The sequence below is a fragment of the Ictalurus furcatus genome, chromosome 14 (assembly GCF_023375685.1).
Source record: "Ictalurus furcatus strain D&B chromosome 14, Billie_1.0, whole genome shotgun sequence".
In the NCBI taxonomy this organism is placed as follows: Eukaryota; Metazoa; Chordata; class Actinopteri; order Siluriformes; family Ictaluridae; genus Ictalurus; species Ictalurus furcatus.
Window position 1 is genome coordinate 3,007,218 of NC_071268.1, and position 23,005 is coordinate 3,030,222.

Genomic DNA, 23,005 nt, shown 5'->3' on the forward strand with positions numbered 1-23,005 from the left:
CATGAACAGAACTTGGCTGTCGGTGTCGGCGGACTCGGGCGTGAACAGAACTTGGTCGGCCATGTCGGCGGACTCAGGCTTGAGCAGAACTTGGTCGGCCGTGTCGGTAGACTTGGGCTTGAGGAGAACCTGGTCGGCCGTGTCGGTAGACTTGGGCTTGAGCAGAACCTGGTCGGCCGTGTCGGTAGACTTGGGCTTGAACAGAACCTGGTCGGCCGTGTCGGTAGACTTGGGCTTGAGCAGGGCTTGGTTGTCCGGGTTAACAGATACTTGGGACAGTAACTGGGCTTTACAGTGGATCTGTGGAGCCGAGACCCCCTCCTGAACCTCAGGCTGGAGCTCTGGGGCTGGGGCCTCCCTGTTGACCTCTACCTGGAGCTCAGCAGGTGAGCCCACCTTGTGGGTCTCAGGTTCGAGCTCTGAGGTCGCCAGGTTAACCTCCGGCTGGGGCTCTGATGCTGGGGCCTCCCTGTTGACCTCTAGCTGGAGCTCGGCAGGTGAGCCCACCTCGTGGGTCTCAGGTTCGAGCTCTGAGGTCGCCAGGTTAACCTCAGGCTGGAGCTCCGGAGCTGAGACCTCCCCGTAGGTCTCGTGCTGGAGCTCTGAGGCTGCCATGTGGACCTCTGGCTGGAGCTCGGGTGCTGAGACCTCCGACGGGAGCTCCGAGGTCACCCTGTTGACCCCGGGCTGGATCTCTGCACGGGCTCTCCGGTGGAGTTTCTCATGCTCCCGCCAGCTGCTCTTGAAGCATTCATGAGAGCAGTAGAATGCTTCCTGGAGACCCAGTTTTTTGCAGGTAGGACATTGTAGCTTGGTCTCCCTCCTGCAGCCCTCAGACATGCATGTCGGTGCCACCTCCACCACGTTGGCTGGAACCTGAAGCGGATCGTTGGAGGCTGACCTGTCAGTCCCCTGATAATAGAGGTTAAATGGCAGGTCAGGCTGGGGCTGTCCATTGACTCTCCACCCCAGTAAATCCAGACCATGAAGCTGCCCTGGCTGCGTGAACTCCTCCATAAAAAGTTCTGCAAATTGAGTGACATCCTGGAGGGCAGAGGACTCAGTGCTCACCAGCTGCTCCGCCCAGTCATGGGCCGGACCGCAAAACCTGGACACCAAGAACCCGATCCACTGTCTCTTAGTAGGCTTGGGATACGCCAGGCTGCAGAAATATCCCTGGCAGCTGAAGAGGAACTCCAGCGGGTAGCTCCCCAATCCTGCTGTCTCTGGCGGCAGTTCAACGGTGTACCGTTGAGGGAACTGCACGGACAAGAAATGCGGCCAGTAATCCGAACATTTCCCGATAAGGTATTGTCCTGCTACTCCCATTGTACCGTGATGTCTGATGACGGATGAGGGCAATTCAGACACACGTGAAACAACAACCAATGACAGAACGGGGAGGAGACATAACAGAAACCAACAAATGCACGTGTCGAAATGTCACGATTGTCAACAACGAAAAAGCAGGTGCTCGCACACCTTGCACGGCCGCATGCATTCACATGCTCTTCAGCACGCTGCTTAAAGGGGAAGTCGTGACAGATACATAAAAAAGATCAGATCAGTTCAAGTAATTAAAAGGGAAGTGAGAGAAGGATGTGCGTAAGAGGTGCACTTATAGAACAGGAAGTTTAATTCTGTGAAATTGCCGTCTTCATCAGCAACACGATTCTTTGGTACAGGATGCTCTATGCAGTCACATGCCATTTAACAATTACAAACTGCTTGTCTTAGTGTAGCATACAGCAAGGATTTTAGAGTTGCGAAATTTAACTCACAAAATTTGGCTACTCAGTCCTTGAGGAGATATTTGGGGAAAGTTGTGTGCATTTAGACAGATTAGGTGTGTGCTTTGATTTCTGGCTTATTTAGTGTTCGTCATGCTTTCAAAGTTGGGGCAGAAGTTTTTCAATTGAATCTAAACCACCCATTTAAAAAAGCCAAATAAATTGGGTGTTAAAAACTGCGCACGATGAACCAAATAATATTTTATGAGTGAAATATGGAAATCATTTCCAATATGCAAAAGAATAAAACATCAACAAGTAATCATAACCGCAGTAACAATATCAATATTTTGGCTCTTTTCGTTTTTTGCATTCTTATCATTACGCACACACACACACACACACACACAAACCTTGGAGCTTACCTGCTGTACTATTGTGTCAGAAATAGTGAACGTCCACTTTAAGGGGTTAGAAAATCCCACTGTAGAGATTTTGAATGTCACTGTTGTTCTGCACCAACCAGATCACCACAGGCATCTTCATTTGTGACCAACAAAATGTCAACAAAGCGCAAAAGGATAACTGATTTGACCCAAGCAAAATAGCAATATGCCAGTGTTTCTTTCATACCAGCAAGTGATGCTTTCACTGATTGAGTACACAGAGTAGTTCTGGTTGTTAACAGGTCTAGAATGCATGACACTTACGTCCAAAAAGGTGCAGAATAGAAACATCTATATTTTTAGAAGAAAGTATCATTGTAGACCCTTAATGCCACAAAGTAGAACCACTGAGAACCAAGGTCCATTTTCTTCTCATGGTGTATGTAATTATAGTTTCATATTGTCCAAATAATGATATCATTTAAAAAGCACACTGTTTTATTAGTGCACTGTGAAAAATGTGAAAGTAGCATTGGTGCTTCTCTCATTTCTATGTATGCCACTGAAAACAGAATTATTTTGTTCCAGAGGGATATGATGCCTAAGGATGATGACTTGCTACAGAAAATCCAAGATCTACAAACAGAAGTAGACAACCTGAAACTGAAATTGGTGCATCAGGTAATCTTTTGGCACACAGATTCTTATAGTTTACTAAAGTTTAAATGTATGTATGTATGAGTGTATGTATGTTTGCATCCATTTCTGTTTGAATTGTCTGAGCAGCAGTCGGTTACGGGTGTTGAGGCCCAGATGGTTGAGCAGTGTATAGAGCAAAAGCAGGCTCTGATAAGGGAGTGCGATCGCCACAATGAGGAGCTGCACCATCTTCATGCCCTGACCCGCATTAAAGCAGACGAGAGAGATCAGAAGAGCCGAGAGCTGCTCAAAGCTCAGGTACAGTGCCTTATTAAGCTTCTAACAGGATTCGTAGAATGGAAATAGTTCTTAGAATAATAAGCAATCAAAAAGTGGTATATATTTTGTGATGTACTGCACTTAAGCTTCAGAGAGTTTTGGTGAATTTTACACTTAAAGGGTTTTAAAAAAAAATTAATATGAGATATTTATATCAGAGTTTCTGTAGAGGCCATTTTGGAGCATTATATTGCATGTGATATCACTGGTGATGCGCATGATCTCAGCAAACATACAGCCAAGTATGCGAACACCTGACCGTTTGACATCCCATTCCAAAACCATTCCTGTTAATAAGAAATTGTTCCCCCTTTGCTGTTATAAGAAGCTCCACTCTTCTGGGAAGGCTTTCCACTAGATTTTGGGGCGTGGCTGTGGGGATTTGTGTTCATTCAGCTACAAGAGCGTTAGTGACGTCAGATACTGATGTTTTGTGAGGAGGTCTGGGGTGCAGTCGATGTTCCAGTTCATCCCAAAGGTATTCAGTGGGGTTGAGATCGGGGCTCTGTGCAGGACACTCGAGTTCTTCCACCTTCTTCCAACCTTCACACACCATGTGTTCATGGAGCTGGCTTTGTGCACAGGGGCATCGTCATGCTGGAACAGGTTTCTACTATATTCACTTACATTATAGCAGCTATAAACAGTTCCCTCACAAGCCTCTCTATTTTTATCTCTTACAGTTAATAAGACAAAAACTGTGACGTCACGGTATCAAGAAACCGAAAAGCACAAAATCTTCTTTCCTGAAAACTTCCCTCTGTCCAAACAAGTTCCTGTGACTGAGTTGTTGCTATAGAAATGATAACTTGCACTATTACGTATTAGTAGTACGCACACATTAATATCAATACTCTCGTTTGAATTACAGCCTACATGTTACTTACATGCTATTGTCAGCATGTACTGACCAATTAGATTTGAGAATCCAATCATTCTTTTGTACAAGTTACTTCAGTAGGATTACCGATCAGTTCCCAGTGTATTTCACACTGCAGCAGCGCTGAGGCAGCAAACGTGCTGCTTTCCAGCAATAATTGCTTTGATTGTCTTTACATTTTGTAATACGACTCATTATCCTGCCATCATAAACTAAGCTGTTCGACTTCTCTTCATATATCATAAGAAAAGATATCACAAGTGCTAAGTGAAGGCATCTTTACAGTTGAGGTGCAGCCAGATCAAACAGGACATCCGAGGAAAGCAGCTCCAGATTCTGGAGCACAAGAAACAATACCAGGAGATTCAGTCAAGGTAAATAACTCCATTTGCGTTGGCAAGAAATGTTAAGTAATGTTAAGTATTATAATTGATAATCACATGTATGTTTTTCCATTTCATACTACACATGACCTTCTATTAGAGAAAGCATTTACATAGCAGCCAGTAGTCTTATTGCTGGAGTTTTGTTATACTGTTATATATATTAGACACACTATTTATTAATCATAGAACTTCTACCCATTATTAATGTATAGTACAGGAAACTCCAGACATTTTTGTATAAGCACTGAATCATAAGAGCTTGATTTAATGTTTTTCTAAATGTAACTATTTCCACTGTGTTCTGAAAAACACTGCTTTCTAAATGATTTGCACCTGCCCAATTAATATCTGATGAAGCCTTCCCTAGAGAAAATAACAAACAGCACTGATGTTTAGAGGGACCTTGAATTGCTTCTCCATGCAGAGCTCCTTGTGTATTCACAGGTGGGCTGATCTCATCAAATCAGGACGGAGATTTTTAATAGGTTCAAATTCTGAAACTGAGGTGGCCATTACAGATCATAGTGTTGATATAGTGTTATTTTGGTGGTGATTTTGATGTATGTTTGGGATCATTATAATGTTGAATGATTTGTCAATATCTAAGTCTGAATTGTTGGCAGAGGCAACCAGGTTTTGGACTAAAATATGCTTGTACTTTACAACGACCTTCATAAGAGCCACTAAACCACCAACCGCAAATAAATTGACCAACGATCAATCAGTGATCAATTTTCCTTGTATATCACCCCCCTGATGGTGTTCAAGGCCAAAACATATTGGTCTTATCTGACGACAACACACCATTTTAAATGTAGGTCCAATGACGTTGCTGCATTTTGTTGGTTGTTTCTTTTATGCAACCCTTCCAAACAGCTTGCTCTTACGAAGGTTTCACAATCTAATAGTTGATTGTGTAACCAGGTGCCCAAAGAATAAAGAATAATAAAATGTAAGCATAATGTTGCACAGTTCCAGGGTCCGTAGTATGATCCCAGGTTTCACATTATCATCTGTTTCCATGGGAGTTTTCAGCAGCTGTCCAAAAACATGTCAGTGCATTGATGACACTAAGGTGTATTGCCCCTAGGTGTATGTATTTGTGTATGTGCTTGAGTGCGATGCTGTGTGATGTACTGGTGTTCCATCTGCGGCGTATCTATGCATTTCATCTTTGTCGGAGGAAAGGTAAGTAGTTTCAGTAGAGAATGTAAATCATTGTGTGTAAGGTGTGTTTTCTACAATCATTGTTGTCCATGCTTTTGAACGGTGCCAAAAATCTGGTAGTTAGTTTATGAGTCCTAATGGTGATTGTAATTTGCCTTTGTTGTGGCCAGACTCCGTGTTTTCGCCAAGCTGTACGATACCACCAAGGGAGAGCGAAACAAATGTGTAAACCTACTACAGATCGCAACCCAGTGCATGTCCAAGATGAAGGAGAAGTTCGAAATTCTGCAGAATGAGACTGAGATTCTGCACAGCAAAACAATCCAAAAAGACAGGTCTGGAGACAAAAGGCAGCCTTTTAAATAGCTGATCCGTAGTGATTTGGGGATAATGTATAAGGAGGTGTGATAAATTTAAATACAATTGGTTAATTGTGTGTACTATTTACAAGCGTGTCATGTTTTTAAGGCTGTAAAAAAAATCCATCCTATCATTGGACATCTAAGATTCTCACTAGCACAGTGTGTATAGTGGGGGAAACAAGTATTGAACGCGTCAACATTTTTTTCAGTAAATATATTTCCGTTATTCACATTAAAATTTCACCAGACATCAGTACTTGTGTGATATCTTGCTAACGAAAAGCCTTTTTATAGACCGTCAATTTACTAACCCAGCTGATATTAATTTGCACAGATAGGGGGTGTAATTACTTACGGATTTCAGCTGGTTCCTTACCTTACGTTGCCTCGGAGAACTGCTTTATCTTAGCGTGTTCAATACTTTTTTATCGTGTCATTCCACTTTATTACACACAACTTTATTTACGGACGTTAATGTTGTGAATTCTTTATATTTGCGGATTTCTTGAGTTGATACTGACGTCTGGTGAAAATTTCATGTGAATAACCTCATTGGAAATATATTTACTGAAAAAAAATGTTGACGCGTTCAATACTTACTTCCCCCACTGTATATGATATTAAATCGTTGAAAGTACATTTAATAATTCCTAAGAGAAAATATAGGAGGTGTTTTGTTTTTTTTGTGTGCATATACTAGCTAGGAAGGAAGATCACTTGCAGTACTACCACCGCCCTAAAGCACTGGCGGGGAAATGAGCATGGGCCAACTGCTTAGAAAGCAGCTTTACTATCCATTTTAACTGAACATTGTCAATGCTCTCACCATTATAGGTCAATGTAGTCAACACTGCTGTGTCTATCATAGGCTGCTGCAGAAGTCTCGTCTGAAGCATGTACACAGTCACACAATCAGGGATAGCTTGAGGAATGACGTATCCAAAGTGAGCTGGATGCTTCACGAGATGCAGTGCAAGAGTGAAGAACAGAGACTCAAGATTATTAAACTCGGACAAGTGATCAGTGCGAAGGAACAAGACCTGCTGCACATGCGCAAGGGCCACGAAGCTTCTGTCCAGAGCCGCAATGAACGGTGGGTCCACAGTACAGCACTAGCAATCAAATATTAACCATTATGTTCTGTTAATTTATCCAACATGAAAAGCCATTTAAAAAATTCTTTTGTAAAATTTAAACAAAAAGGTGAGTCTTGTCATAAGCGTTCTAGTCTTGTGGTACCAGACCTGATCTCTAACTAGATCTTGAGATCCACTTCTTTCAAAAATGTGATGATGAATTGCGAGCACAAATGGACACTCACGTTAATTCTATCTAAAACCTGCCCCATGGTGCAACTTTACTGTCAGTTGTACAGTGTTGGGCTGTTTACTGCTTAGGCAATTATTATTAACTGACATCTGATCCAGACGTTTTTACAGGCCGGTGGATGTTCTTGATAGTTTTTTCTGCTTATTTGTCTCTTGAGTTTCTACATAAATGTGTGTGGTTGATAGGGGTGTGCAACTCCTGGAGAGAGAGGAAGAGATGTGTGTCTTCTATGCAAAGGTAAATGTGCAGGAGAGTCTGATCTGTGAGGGGACGCTTCAGATACAGGTCCTGGAAGACGAGATCTGCTCTCTTAAGATGCTAATTAATGAGGAGAGGAGACAAATCCACTTGAGTGAAAAACAGTTGCCTTGCAAGAGATCCCTGGAGGATGAGCATGCCTTACTGCAGAAACAGGTATTCAAGATGCTTAACGGTTTTTCTTTTGTGTGAATATCTTGAGATAAGTGCTAAAATGTTGGGATTTGTCACAATTGAAGGAGTGAAAATCAAAACATTTGTCAGTAACCAAAAACCTTTGGGCTTTTCAGTATTGACATGTTTATGTTGTCAATTCAGGTTCTCAGTAAACCAGTGTACATAACTACTTAACAAGCTGCTACTCGCCGGATATGTCCATGTATGAAAGAAACGAGGTGGCTTAGTACCCCATGTGATCAGGCGGCAGGCTGGGGATAAAGCAATGTTTCCATGTTTCCGATGTTTCTGTGTTTCCAGAGTCCATTAACCCTTGGACAGGTTTGACATCCAGGATCAGATAGCACCTGGGCATGTCTGGGAAGGAAGTGTGATGGGAGCTGCAGTGTTGGTAGGGTGGGGCTGGGTGTGCCTGCATAGTCTCATCACAAGGATATCCTTGATCGGAAAGTTAGTTGGCAGGCTGGCTTCTCCCTTGTACTTTTGGCTGGGGCCTCAGCGCTTCAGTGATTTCAATCACGTCCTTAATGGAAGTGGGGTCTTTAAAGCTGCCTGTCATAGTCCTTTAAGGGGGGTCTGAACAAATCGATGTATTTGTACGCTCTACCGTGTGCTGCTTTGGTATTTGGTTAGGTTGTACTCATAGCTTTTTGACCCGGAGGATCTGTGCCATCTGCAGTCTTCGGGGCTGTCCGGGTTGGTAGGTCTATATACCACCACCACTATATACCAAGAATCTTAAGGATCTCCCACTTTTAACTTCTTGTAGTCATTGGCGTCCTCCACGCTGAGAGAGAATTAGGGCTTCCTCTGTTAGCTGGGGGGGTATGATGCGGCAACACTCTCTCTTATCCAGGCCACTCTTTCAGCAAGTGTCTGGAATATGTGTAGGTAGGCCTTAATGTTGTCATTAACCATTAATTTAGTCAGGAGACACTGGGCGCTTTGCATAGGGTTAGGGAAGGTGCAGGGAGATAGCTGTATCTCTCCTAGCCCACAACACCAAGTCCTTCATGATCTCCCTCAGGCTCCTTGTCAGCTCCTGGATCACCTCTACATGTTGGAAGTTAGTTTGAAAGAGATTCTCCATTTCTTTAGAGAACAACCAGGAAACAACATTCCACTAATGTCCCTTTCCGAGAGAGGGGAAAAAGCTTTTAAAGCCTTTTAAAGCTCTTTATTGCCCACATTCTACACCATTGTGAAACCACAAGGGCTGAACACCAACACTCAAAAGATCAGCGATTAGGGATTAAGTTCAAGTGGGTTTATTGTCACACAGTGTAGGAAAAAAGGAACGTCTCATGTCTTTCTTTGAATTCATGGTTCAGGACTTTACAGAGACATAGAGTAAAGATTAGTGGTATACAACTCAAATTTGTGGGTGGAGCTAAATGGATCTTGCAGCTTTTTTGATTATTAAGCAGATCGAGTAAGGACAGCTGGCATGCAAACAAGCAAGTAGCATCAAAATGCTAGAATTATTAGCATTATTATTGATTACAAAGAGGAAAGTGGATGTGCCATTTCTGAAGAGAAGAAGGAAGTCATGGACCTCTCATGATGTGTGTGTGTGTGTGCTGTGTGCTAGCTGTCTGAGTGTAAGGAACACGGTCAATCCCTGGAGAAGACTCTCAGGGACCAAGTTAAAGAGAAGCAATTTCGTGAACTGAGTGGTAAAGATCCATCTCCTCCTGAGCTCATCAAGAAGATAGAACAGGTATGACACTTAAACAGTTCACCTGAACGGTTTTGCTCGAACATGTTATTTATGTAGCCAGTTAATTGTGTATGTGCACCTGACTGTGGTGCAGCTGGAGATGCAGCTGGCAGCGAGAGAGGCTCAGCTGATGGAGAAAGACCTGATCTATGAGCAAGTGACCCGATTGTCTGAGCACTTTCGTACAAAGGCAGAGAACGGTAAAGAGGACACACTCAGACTGGCCAAGAAAGTAAGCACAGATACACGCACACACACACACACACACACACACACACACACAGAATTACAAACATGCATGGTAATAAAAATAGAAGCAACATCACTGTCTTATTGTTATTATTTGAAATAAGCAGGCTTACATTTAAAGCATCACTTTAATCCTGGATTTGATTTCCACAGTAAACCTGGATTAACTAGAATCATGTTGCTCCATCACTTTAAACTCAGATTTAAATTTCAGTTAGGGATTAAATGTAACCTTGCTATTGAGGAGGTTTAAACTGACAAAATGGCAGCACTTATTTGCGGGATTGGGGAAAATGAAAGAGTTCCTCACAGAGAAATAAGGGACTGTCTCAACCCTGTTGAGTTTTATGATGGTGCTGAACGGGTACCGATTCAGCAAGGAAACTGTGATTAGATTAAATCAAAAAATTGAACCAGCAATTAGACATGGCAGTGACCGAAATGCAGCCACACCACCCAGACTGAATAGATCCTAAACGAATATGAATTATGAATAGAAAGCGGACTATTCTTTCCAAATTTTTCATTTATTTTTACATTTTTAAAAGAAATCTTGTCACCAGAAAATGTGTCTATTTGAGGCTTTGGTCATGCGGGAAGCAACAAAAAAGTCACGTGAGTGGAGTGGGAGGTGTTTACTTCAATGTGATGCAGTGTAAATGGGAGATTTTTTGTGTGTGTGTGTGAAAAATCACAAGAGATCAACAGCCTCTGAAATACTCCAACCAGACCGTCTAGCACCAACAACCAAACCATGCCAACAACCAGGTCACAGTCCCCCCATTCGGATGTTAGATGTTTATGAACTGATGTTCAGAACATTAACCGAAGCTCTTGGCCTGTATCCGTATGATATTATGCATTGTGCTGCTGCTACATGATTGGCTGATTAGAAAATTGCATGAATGCGCAGGTGTACAGGTGTTCCTACTTAAGTGGCTGGTGAATGTATATTATGTATTACCCAATAGCTTATTGCTTGAATGAGTTGAATCAGAAGAGGACACTTAGGTCAATTCATTGCTAACTAGTGTAAAAGTATGCGGGTTAATCTGTAGCAGTCTTTCGATCTTGATTTCCTGATTTCTACAGCTATGTAGTTTGTAGCGGTGTTATTTGGGTCTGTTTGTGTCTCCTCAGGTCAATGAGTTCCAGAGCCGCATTAAGGAGTGCACTAAGAAGCTGATGGCTGTAGTGTCGGAGTTGGCCATGCGTCAGACGCAGACTCTGTGTCTGCAGCAGGAGCTTCGTGAGAAAGAGTTTGAGCTTGACATGTGCCACAGAAGACTGGAGATGGGACTCGCACCTTCTGACGCCGTGGAGCAGGAGTGGCTACGTCAGATGCGAGCACAGCAAAAATGCCAGGTAGATGCCCAGGAGAGAGCCTGGGTGGACATTAGTGTTAGTTATACAACTCATATAGTTATAGACTCACGAACGTGACCCTCAAATTGTCGGCGTTGAATCAGATAACTGCCATTTTATACACATTTTGTCAAGTTTAAATAATTTATTTGTTTCAGTTGCACACATGGATTTAATAGTCATTTAATATTAATGAAACGAACGGCAAGAAATATTTTAATAAATATTAAATATGAAAGATATTAATAATTGAAGAACGCAAGCCAACACAGATCCAAAAATGTAAACCAAAAAAGACTAGTCATTCGATTCAATTAAGAAGGGCGCATACAAGGAGGAAGGGGTGGTCTTTTTGAAGACATGCCATGAACGCATATTTAGAGTATGATTTGTATTTTAAAAATTAAAGCTGGCTTACAAGTCTGGTCCATTCGCCACGGTATGTTCTGTTAATGCTGTATTTTTAGCACTGCTTGGACTTCTTGCTGCTGGCACGTTTCAAAGAGAGATAAGGGACAGATCAGGTACTGCAATGTTCCGAATACTCCCTAGTGTGTGTCGGGCAATCACGCTTCTTTTCCAACACGCCAGTGGGGAGGATGCATTAGTGAGCCAGAAAGAAATATTACGTCAGTGTGACAGACTTCAGAGACACGAGAAACAATGAGAAACACAGCCGTGTGACACGGAATTCACTTTTCTGTCACTTGTCTCCAGATTTGATCCTTTTCCGATGCGGGCGTGCTGCTAAATGATATATTTTTTTATTGCCACAGATCAGTGAGTCAAAATAACTTCCACTTCTGCCTCTGAGAAATTCCTTTTCATCGATTTGTCCTCATTTGACTCTTTCAGCTCTCTGTGAGCTTTAGCGTTTATGACGTTTTATTGGCATTACGAAACGAGCTAAACGAGCTGCGGGGTGTGCGTTCGATTTGCACTTTATGTGTGATTGTCATTCATCAACAAGTGAGTTCAATGGAAACCAGTGTTAGAGAAACTTTTGTAACTCTTGAGGAGTTTTCGTTCAACGTGGATTATGAAAAACGTGTACACACAGCTTCACTAGAAAACTGATAAACGAGGCCCGATGTTTCCATTTTAATGACCAGTTTTATGTTTTCATTTTAATGACATGGTCAATGATGGGAACAGTTCGTGAGGAACAAAAGTATTACTCATTTATATCAAGTATGCGATTCGTGACACAACTACTAGGCTACTTGTTACTAGGCATTAGAAAGAAGCGAAAAATTACCTCATGCCTCAGTCATCATGGCAGGGACATGTCAGTCACGTTGACTGTCACTAGCCAGTTGTGGCTGTCTGTGAGCTCCTGCATGCAGAAGCAGTATGAGCTGCAAGTCAAAAAGATTCAGTGGTTGGCTTATTTTTTCTTGGAGAAAGCAAGAAAGGAGTAGCGGTTGTATGACAGGGGAAAGATGGCTGATGGGCAGGAACTGGCAGGTGACCAAATTAAGGAGAAACTGCAAAAATGTTGACCATATTGGGGCGCCGAGTACTACGCAGGGAAACATGGCCGTCAGCTGTGCATTCTCAAACATGCGTGTGTGTATGTATTTCTCTACTAGATTACTGAGGAGGAAGAATGGAGTCAGCTTCCAAACGGAGTCTACACCACGGCAGATTTGCGACCCAATTCCTACATCCCGGCTGAAGACTCACTACCTCTGCCCAAACCCTATGGAGCCCTGGCACCTTTCAAACCGAGCGAGCCTGGAACTAGCATGCGCCACATCCGCAAGCCTCAGCCCAAGCCCCTTGAGATCTAGAGAATCCACGTGACATTCATGTCCACAGCATATTCACACATCAACGAAAATAAAAGTTATCCAATATGAACTAAAAGAGAACTGTCTATTTCCAAAGAACAAAATGTTACACGTGTTTTTGATTTGTTACCTCACGTTTACTGGCGGAGGCTAGCTTTCACTGGAACTTAACTGTGAGTGAGTGTTTATGTGGGGAATTCAGAGAGAGTCCAGAGTCAGTTTCAAGGAAATGCAGAGCTCCTGGAAGCTCACACCGTCACTCCCTTTTACGTAGACTTCACACGTTCATAGGAAGTGTGTGTTCTGTTTGGTGACTCACTACCATTTCTTATTACTCTGAGAGTGCCCTAATAGGGAACTTCACATGCTTTACTCTGCACAATCTGCTCAGTGTCAATCACTGTCACAGTGAGATTCATCTTACGCTCGTTTCAGCCGCTTAGTCACCATCAGCCTACATTACTCCTGATGCAGTATTATTCCTAGAGCACAGTCATGTTCATTCAGCTTACTGTTTACACAGAAATATAGAGAGTAACTCGGCGTATTATAGTGATCTCACTCTGGTACAGGAAGTTCAAGAACACAAATGACCAAAAAGAAAAATCGGACATTTTCACATTTGCGATAGCATTATGGCAAAATGACAACAGGCAGAACCCGAACTCACACTTAATTAAAATAAACTTTATATGTATATATTTATATATACATACACACAGTAGTGTAAACGAACATTTGACAGCTGATACAGAAATCCCTTTCGACTTGGATCTGTTATTTAATGACAGAATGGTATCTGTTTCCATAGAAAGATCACGCAGCTGTTACACAGTTTCACCTACATAACGTCTTTAATCGAAATCAGCAGACGGTGGTGTGTGTGTGTGTGTGTGGGGGGGGGTGTGTGTGTGTGTGTGCGCCAGGTGAAGGTGATTTTCGGATAAACGTGGTGGATATTACACAGCATGTGATCACAGAAAATGATCAATCATGGGTTTTCAGTGTGACACATCATCTCCGTCAGTTTCTCTCTGTGGCACTTCACGTGCAGCCGTCCATTCTTCCCCTTGTATTCACTTTCCCTCGAAACCCAGCTTGATCAGAGTTTGTTTTAGTGCAATTTCCTCCACAAACCTGGCATCCACGTTCTCCTGATCCTCAAAGGGGTTTGTAGCTAAAACACAGCACACGTACACAAAGGCACGGTTATATTTACTGCACAGCGTCCACCACACCACACGTCTCCGAATCACACCCAATCTCCCACAAATTACCGTGCTCTTCCGTGTCTGAGAGAATAGCGACGAGGTAGGTTAATGGCAGGAACTCGCGGCGAGAGCACAATTTGTCTCTGTCCAACTGCACTGATGCCTGTGAAGTATACCATAACTTTAGCTCGGCAGTGTCTTTTCCAGAGCGCATTACATAACTAAGTGTTTGTGCTGATATGGAAATCATATTAAAGACATGAACAGTATTCTACTTTTATAAAGTGCACACTACTTTACATTGTAGCAGAGTGTCATTGCTTCAGTGTTGTCACATGGAAAGATATAATCAAATATTTACAACAGTGAGGGGTGTACTCACTTTTGTGAGATACTGTATATATATATTTGGACTACTGAAATCATGACCAGACTGAACTACTGGTAATCAGAGTATCTCTAGACTCACCTTGGTCTTGATGTATTTCTCCAATAGTCTTCTCACACACTGTCTGGTGATGCAGGCTGAGCTGACTGGATGATCCCAAAGCTGACACACTCTCTGAGCCAGGCACTGAAACAAAATCATCCATCAGTCTTCTAAACAGCTTGATTTAAAAGTGCAGACCATTTGACCTCCGTCGAAAGATTGATTTGTAAGGGGGTATCGTCCTGTGGTTTCTAGTTGCACCTCATTGTTCGCAATAGAAACAGAGAAGATAGTGACTGGGGTTTTTTTTATTTTTTTAATCTTATTAGGCAAATAAATATGCACAGACACATATGCCACTTTGTGACAGTGAGTGATGTAGTTTGCATCCAGCTGATTCAGTCTGTATGTGAAAAAAGCAACTTACACCTTTACTTTTTTCATAAAGAAAGGAAGGACAACTAGTAGACTGGCTGAACTACGATTGAGATCATCCTGATCTACGTCTAGGACTGTACACAGTCAGGCAAGCTGTTTATTTTGTGTAATCTACCCCTGCATGTATTTCATGTCTCTATGATAAATTCTCACAACATTTTAAATGGTAAAATACAGCAAAGTTAATGCGAAACCGGTCGCCGCTTCTCTAAGTGCCACAGCGATTATTTTGCTGCTTCCCACAGGTGCTGTGCCACTAGAAATATGTACACAATCCCAAAATACACCATGCACTGTTTGTGACTTGCTTAAAAATAAAAATAAAAATTAAAATTAAATAAAAGTGATGTCACTCTGAAAACTCGGCTCTGACATTTTTTCTACACGTTTTTGCTTTGGAGCTTGTTGGCTAGCGTGCTAGCTAAGCACACGACGGTAAACATTACCTCGGGAAGTCTTTTCAGGACACTGAATTTCAGCTCTTCGTTGCCGTTGCTGTTATCTAGATCTGCAAAAGAGAATGAAGAACGAGTTAATCAGGGGAGAACTATAGCGAGGGGAAGGGATCCAAAGACAGTAAACACAAGCTTTTCTTTTGACACTAATAAAAAGTTTGCCTGCAACGTATCCTGCTCCTTAACCGCACTGGTTTGATGATATGATGCTGATGTGTGCATATGCATATCCTAATGGTCTTCTCTAATGGTCTTCTGTGAGATCAAAGCAGAATCCAACTCCTAATTTATAACTTTTTAAGTGTATACCTTCAAACACTGTGCTTTCTCCCAGTACCGGAAATTCTGGATATCAAGAGGACCTTATGATTTTTTTTTGTTTTTTTAAGTCTTATTCACAGTGACTTAGTATCTTCCGTGTTTACAATGAAGTACGGGAGTAACTGGTTTTCCTTTTTCATGAGGAAAACAAAATGGTCTCAGATTAAGGCGGAGATTCACGGCGAAAAAACACACAGTTCTTTGCCAAAAACTTCCATAATCATTCATATATGTTTTGTGTGTGCATGTGTAGTAGTAACCATCACCTGTCATAAGGCGTGACACAAAAGGCTCAGTGAGGTGTAGAAAGCCATGGTCCACATACAGCAAGAAAGTGTTGTGCGGTAGACAGCGTACACCCAGCACACTCACAAGTGTAGAATAACCTAAATATTTTCACACCATATCACATACAAGCATGTATCTACGGTGTATACATATTAACAGGTATCACCTTTGTCTAAAATTGGGAGTGTGAGGACTGAAAGAGGAGGTTCCTCTCACCAGGTGGGAGGGGAAGACAGAGTCCTTCAGCTGCTTCCAGAATCCGACACATCGTATGGAACATTGTCCGCTCGTCCGAGCTGCCCCGCTGTTTACTAGAACACACAACACACGACGGTAATCGTTCACCTCAGACTAACCGCACTAGTGTTACTGGAAACTAGAGCCAAAAGAAAACATGGGGTCCTGGACCGTCTGTCTTATTTTCTGTAACAGTGTGTGTAAATAATGAAAATAAAACAACAGGTCTGCTTGACTGCCACCATTACAAAGTGAATAGTTAGATAGGTGAATGTTAAACACATTTAGTGATGCGTTTAAACAGGTAGCTGATCCCTTTATGAATGAGGAGCTGAAAAACTTTCTTAAAAGTTGCTCTTTGATTTTGATATTTAAGTTAGTCTTTGTCCCCGTTTCCAATTCTCATCCGCGTGCTAGCTGCTATCAGACGACAGCCGCTAACCGGGATAACGCCTGCTTCCTCTGAGACATGTGCAGCTCTGTTACCGCAGATCTTTTCAATCTGCTGCTGCTTATACAACATTACATCCTTCCCACCCAGACAGCTGGGCCAATTACACTCTTTTTAGGCTCCTGACTAACCTGCAGTTCATTTACTACATTGTGGCATTCTGCAGCTTTGACACCCCTAATAGAACATACACAGCATCACTTAATGCTCTTTATACTGTACATCACCACTCACAGGCAAAGTACAGAGCGACCCAAGTTCAGCTTCATCCACAGAGTCTCCAATATGTGTCTGAGCAGCTCCAGCTACACACAATAACACACACACACACACACAAAAGGTTTTTTCATGACATAGCAACATAAATTAGGGCCCAAAAGCCTGAGACCACAGCTGTCATTTTTAAAATTGGAAATAAACAGAAAGTTTTAGAATTTTTGAATAAGCATTTTCAGTAGTGCTCTCAGACCCCGCTGTATTATACTGTACATGGAGGGTCTGCATCATCCATGCCTCCAGTGTGGACATGTAACAGACAAAGCCCCTGTTGTGGACTTCATAATCTTCTTCATAATCTTTATTTAAAAAGTTCGCAAACTGTGATGTAGAGCCAAAAACTCAGCACAAATGTAGATCCTATGGGGTACATTTATCATTTTAAATCCTGAATTAATTGGTTGGTTGGTTGGTGGGTAGGTACTGGAAGGACAGAAGGAGCTAGAGGGATTATATATTTATATATATATATATATATATATATATATATATATATATATATATATATATATATATATATATATATATATATATATATATATATAACCGGCTGGATTATGATAGCAAACAATTAACACCCTAGCAACCAGCTAAGTTTCCTTAGCAATCAACTAACTACAACCTAATAACTGCCTGGGATCATATTGAAACCTCCTAGAAACACCATAGCAACCAACTTGGTTAGCATAGCAATGACCTAGCAACAACCTAGCAACCAACTGGAATATGAGAGCAACCCCCTAGCAACCAACTGGGTTAGCACAACAATCTCCTTGCAACACTCTAGCAACCAAGTTGAATATGCTAGTAACCACCTAGTAACACCCTAGCAACCACCTGGGTTAGTTCAGCAACCAACTTGAATATGGTAGCAACATTTTAAAGTAGTGTTTAGCCTTTTAATCTTTACACACTTTAAACTGTTAAATGTTTTACAATTTTTCAAGTCAGTGACGGCAAAAGAACTGTACAATAGTTTAATTATTAGATTTACCGGGCTCTGTCAAGCCAACATCACCGTTTATCCATGAAATTTTAACCTTCTAGTTCTCCGGTGTAGTTCTGACATATTCTATAAATTTCGCTAGAAACCTATCAAATATAGACGATTCGTCTCGTACGGTGAAATGAATTCCCACGAAAACAATAAAACGATTCTCTATTCCTGTTTTCACCCGTCTGAAAAGTCTCCACACATTTCATCACATTTCAGCATGTACCAGTCATGCGCATGTACAGTACACACGGAACATGCTGGACTTCTCACAATCTCGTGCTCTTTCTGCTCGTTAATAACAGGAAGCCTCCTCAGCAAAAACACATCCTATTCGCTCTCTGTTTCAGCACAGATATCTGGCTGTTACTTGGAAAAATGTCATGGTGACAGTTTCCTGTTTTATGTGTGATTATGTGTCTAAGTAGTTCCCTTAAACTATTATATTTATCATCTAGAAACTACAGTATAAACAGGGAGAAAAAACACCACACGGAAAAGACTTCCTGTCTCTAATAACGCCTTTTTTAAAACGGGAAATAATTGACCCTCTTAATATTAAATGTATATTTATAGGAGCAGTTCACAATATTGTGTTATTATACGTAAGTTATAACTAATTTATTCTTCTCATACCACGGGAATTTGCCGAAGCTAGCGAGTTCTGAGACGCAAAACCTCATATCCGATTATAGTTATGGTTAATGTAGAGGAATGTCCAGAAAACACGTTAGTTCCTGTTCATCTACATTATAGCGGAGGTGCCAGTGTTTGAAAAAAATTAATAAATCCCAGCAGGCAGGGGGAAACAAACTAAATAATTTTACCTCAAAAACCCTGGTGCATGTCAGTGGACGGGATGACTCAGTGCTAACTACACAACAAATATATTAGTCAACGGCGACTAAAGATAATTAATGCTGATCAGCTGACTTATTTGTAGATCACGTGTGATCTGAGCGTCAGTACAGTGTAAAGACAAGTCGTTTACACTTGTATTACAGACGTGAACGGCAAGTAAACAAACAAACCAAACAACCAATCTGATCAAATAAGAACACAAAATATGCAATATATTAAAAAAAAAAAAAAAAAGAGAGAGAGAGAGCGAGAGAGAGAGAGAAGAAAAGAAAACTAACCGACATTATTTTGGTTCTGGTGGCTGAGATTTTGGAGAGAATGTAGGGGAAGTTTGTTGTTGTCTATCCAAGCCAACAGCATGGGTAGAGATGCTGCTGCTACTAACGAGTCGAGTCCGGGCTTGTTACTCATTTGTATGCCTCAAACACACTTAAAATATACTTCGAACAGAAAGGAAGCAATTGAAGTAAATTACGTCAGACATTTGACCTTGCTGTGACCTTTGGATCAATTCCAACATCTAATCAGTTATAACTGTGTCTAAATCCTACACACATTCAACCACTCGTTCTTAAGAATTTCTTAAGAATATCGGACAGACAACAAATAACCGAGAGGCACTTACATTACATTACATTTACATTACATTACACTTACATTACATTTGGCAGACGCACTTATCCAGAGCGACTTACATTACTTACGTTTATCTCATTTATACAATTGAGCATATGAGGGTTAAGGGATTTGGCAGTGCTGGGATTTGAACTCACGACCTTCCGATCAGTAGTCTGACATCTTAACCTAATTTATATCAAGCTGGCACGAAGCAGAAGTAACTACAACCGGAAGCACATCCTGCATCGTTCCTCTTCAGTGAAATGACTTTTCCGCTAAGGCAAGTTTTATTCATGTTTGATCCGACTGATGAATTACAGTATCAAAATCTGTAAATCTACATAAACCAGATGTTGGCACACCTGCAACAATTATAAACACCAGCCTCTTTTTTTCTCTTGGACTTGGATCAGAAAACTTAAATTTAAAATGTAAATTTAGCTTTGAGTGTTACAAAGCGCTGAGACTGGAGACTCCTTTCAAAAATGCTAAATAACTGTCTCCTCACAAAAAAAAAAACTGCACCTTATCAATAATTAAGCATATCATCCCCCGCCCCCCCCAACATTTCTGCTGATCGTCTGCCGTAGAAGTCCCTGTAAAGTTTTTACTATAGAAAGGATGACATATTAGAATGAGCACATTAATATGAACCTGTGATTTGAATTACGGCTGGAATTACTCGAAAGTCCTGCTGTTATAGAATATTCATCAACACCTTCTAACTAGTCAGGATTAAAAAGTCACCTGCGGTAGTATAAAAGCGGACACGAGTCCTACGAGTCAGTTATGTCAACAAATTAAATCTTTTCAAATAAGGACTTTCTATTTTATTTCATCATCGAGACATTTTCTTTTCGCCTTTGTCACCAACGTGTGGATTTGGAGGAGGACCACAGGTTTTTAGGTTAGGGTTCGCTGCCTTTGTGTCCCCCAAAGACACCATCAAGTAAAGAAGTCACCCTATTTTATATCCATAGTATCTTCATCTCGTCTGCCAATGTTGCGTGCTCACCGTTTGTTCCATGTCGATTTTAACCTGCCGGCAGTTCACCATTTTATTAAAGCATTTTAGTTTTAGCACTTGTATTATGCACTGAACAAAATCTCTCACGTCAAGGATTTTCCTGGGAGATATGAGAACACACACACACACCAGCTTGGCCATGTAGTTCACCACCAGCATTTCAATCTTTTTCTTCCCCAGCTGTGGCAGGTATGTGTTCAGGTGCTCCCGGAGCTTATCCACCATCTGACCAAGAGAAAGCCAATCATAATTATTAATACACGCGAAATTTAAATGTCTCCACCCCAGTATCATGAGTATAATGGAAATATAGCAGTTTATATAGATATAACCGTTACGAACCATTACGATCGCATGACAAAACAGCATAATAAAGAAGAACTATCAGTATGATATGTGGTTATAAAAGGAAAATACTGGCTCCTTAATCAATTATGTGAAGAAGAAAAAAAATTCTTATTTGTGGCTTTTTTTCCCCGCAATGCCTTCTGACTAGATAATACGCTGAGAGAGCAGTTGTGACCAGCCCTCTTTCTTGAGATCTACCTTCCTCCGCTGCAAACCTAACACAGCTAACCAGGAAGACTGAAAGTCGGTGATTCTCAGCGATCAGGTGTCAACAGTTGGAATTAAACCTGTACTGAAGCATGCTGTAACTTACCAGGCCTACTAGCGCCCTCTGGGGCTGGTCCACCTCCTGAAAGAGAGGGACCACTCTCTTATCTGTGGACCACAGAGAGAGAGTCCGAGGTCACCCACGAGGGTTCAGCCCTCATCTATTTTTGCATTTTCATTAGCTGTGTTCTCTTCATATGTTGATTTTACTCACGATCAGAACAGGTGTAATATTTAACCGTGAGCAGACAGAAATTATGTAACATGGGAGTGAACAAATGCAACAGAAAAAAGGGGGAATTTGAGGAGTTTCCTAACTCCACCGTTCCTCTACTCCCCGTGCACGTTTCCTCTGGGTTTCTTTCATTACATACTTTACTCATTACAGAGAAAAATGAAAACTGCTCCCATAGGACCCAAACTATTTGGCCCTGAAACATTAGGACAAAGTTAAAAACATTTTCTTTAAAAAATACTGTGTGTGTGTGTGTGTGTGTGTGTGATTATTCCTACAAGTCAAGAAGAAAATCTGTACAGTTTTACTTACCCAAATGGCATGTATCTACCATAGACAGAACTCTAGGGAACAAGTGAAGAATAGAAACTTTAGAAGGACAAACAGTATTTAGTGTGGATCGGGAGAGGTTTAATAACGGCAGTCAATTCCGTTAAAAAACAAACAAACAATGTTTTTGTTATTCATATACAGAGAGACATGTTCTCCGGTAGTTTAGGGCATGTGTAGTCGATTACAGGGCTGACTCTGTATTGAGTAAACTGTGTAACTAAGAGGCAAGGCTTCCCACTTTCTCTCCCTCTCTCACACACACACACACTCCACTTACTTTTTGGCGTTTTCCTCAAGTTGTTGCAGGTTATTAGAGGATTTCTTTTTCTCCGAGTTCTGTAAGGGTCATTATGATTATTATTCTTAACAGAAAACATGGCTACTACTCTAGAAATAAAGTAGTGTTCAATCAAAGACCAATATCCTACAGGTCCAAATTAACATGAGAATCCTACACATATAACAACGCTTGACCTCTACAGATATTTTGAGAATAAAGCCCAGTCGTTTGCATGTACGACGCCAGCACCTGGGGGAAAAGGAAGCAAAGGCAGGATGATATTATGTATGTTCTCCCCTCACCAGCGCTGCTTTTAGTTTGGCGCAGTCACTCTTGATCTGGGAGAACCGGTATCGAGGGTTAGGCACGGTCTCAAAATATTTAGTCCTTTCAATAATCCGCTGAAGCTCATTCCAATAGCCCTGCAGACTCCTGGCCTTTCACACACAAAAGCAAAACAAGATTATTACTTTTAGATTCAACAGGAAGGTAACAAGAAGTGTCACAGATTTGTGCAATATGGAATGTCCAGAAATAATTGTGCATCTATATATGATAGTAAAGCTTAATCAAACTGAGTTGTAGCAGAATCAACTTAAATGGGTCATGTCATGATTTTTAAACGTTAATTATGTTGTTTATTGAGTGTAATGAAATAGTTTAACATGCTTGAATGTTCAAAAAAACGCACTGTTAGTCACATACTGTACATTATTGCAGTAACGCTATTCCCAGGCCACCTGAAACGCTCCGATTTCTCCAAAGCCCCTCCTTCCGAAAAGCCCAGAGTGCTCTGATTGGCCAGCTGACCCATTGCGTTGTGATTGGCCAAAAGCCTCAAGCGTGTGTTGGAAATATAACGCTCCTTGGGTCAGCTCCAACCTCCAAGGCTTCTAAAGCCATTCTAAGCTCCTAAGCAACAGGTCGTCGGTTTTTACGTATCAGTTCGAGTCAGATTCAGATTCAGAAAATGTGGATGATGGAGCAGAACCAACATTGCAAACACGACTTGAGCAGAACGTTTCACACTGGTACGTTTTTATTTTGTTACGGTCTTACCTTTCAGATACGATGTAAATTCCGACCCCGCTGGCGGGACTAACTATGCTGTACACAGCTGCTGAACTCTATTCTGCAGATACTCACGTGATATAT

General features: G+C 41.5%; 2 protein-coding genes across 2 annotated transcripts in view; one reads left to right on the forward strand and one right to left on the reverse strand.

Moving 5' to 3' along the window:
* ccdc146 (coiled-coil domain containing 146) overlaps positions 1-13,293 on the forward strand; it is a 32,051-nt gene extending 18,758 nt beyond the window's left edge. Inside the window, exons 10-19 of the mRNA XM_053642520.1 lie at positions 2,705-2,797; positions 2,903-3,073; positions 4,260-4,348; positions 5,698-5,862; positions 6,758-6,982; positions 7,404-7,632; positions 9,245-9,373; positions 9,468-9,605; positions 10,763-10,987; positions 12,580-13,293. Of these exons, the coding sequence (XP_053498495.1) occupies positions 2,705-2,797; positions 2,903-3,073; positions 4,260-4,348; positions 5,698-5,862; positions 6,758-6,982; positions 7,404-7,632; positions 9,245-9,373; positions 9,468-9,605; positions 10,763-10,987; positions 12,580-12,780 (1,665 nt within the window). The 3' untranslated portion in view covers positions 12,781-13,293. The remainder of the gene's footprint in view (positions 1-2,704; positions 2,798-2,902; positions 3,074-4,259; positions 4,349-5,697; positions 5,863-6,757; positions 6,983-7,403; positions 7,633-9,244; positions 9,374-9,467; positions 9,606-10,762; positions 10,988-12,579) is intronic.
* A 153-nt stretch (positions 13,294-13,446) lies between these two features.
* Positions 13,447-23,005, reverse strand: part of gsap (gamma-secretase activating protein) — a 30,295-nt gene continuing 20,736 nt past the window's right edge. Inside the window, exons 20-31 of the mRNA XM_053642521.1 lie at positions 22,153-22,287; positions 21,848-21,906; positions 21,550-21,581; positions 21,049-21,110; positions 20,517-20,612; positions 16,846-16,916; positions 16,140-16,234; positions 15,902-16,021; positions 15,306-15,367; positions 14,461-14,565; positions 14,058-14,154; positions 13,447-13,957 (exon numbers count right to left, since the gene is read on the reverse strand). Coding sequence (XP_053498496.1) covers positions 13,857-13,957; positions 14,058-14,154; positions 14,461-14,565; positions 15,306-15,367; positions 15,902-16,021; positions 16,140-16,234; positions 16,846-16,916; positions 20,517-20,612; positions 21,049-21,110; positions 21,550-21,581; positions 21,848-21,906; positions 22,153-22,287 — 1,035 coding nt within the window. The 3' untranslated portion in view covers positions 13,447-13,856. The remainder of the gene's footprint in view (positions 13,958-14,057; positions 14,155-14,460; positions 14,566-15,305; positions 15,368-15,901; positions 16,022-16,139; positions 16,235-16,845; positions 16,917-20,516; positions 20,613-21,048; positions 21,111-21,549; positions 21,582-21,847; positions 21,907-22,152; positions 22,288-23,005) is intronic.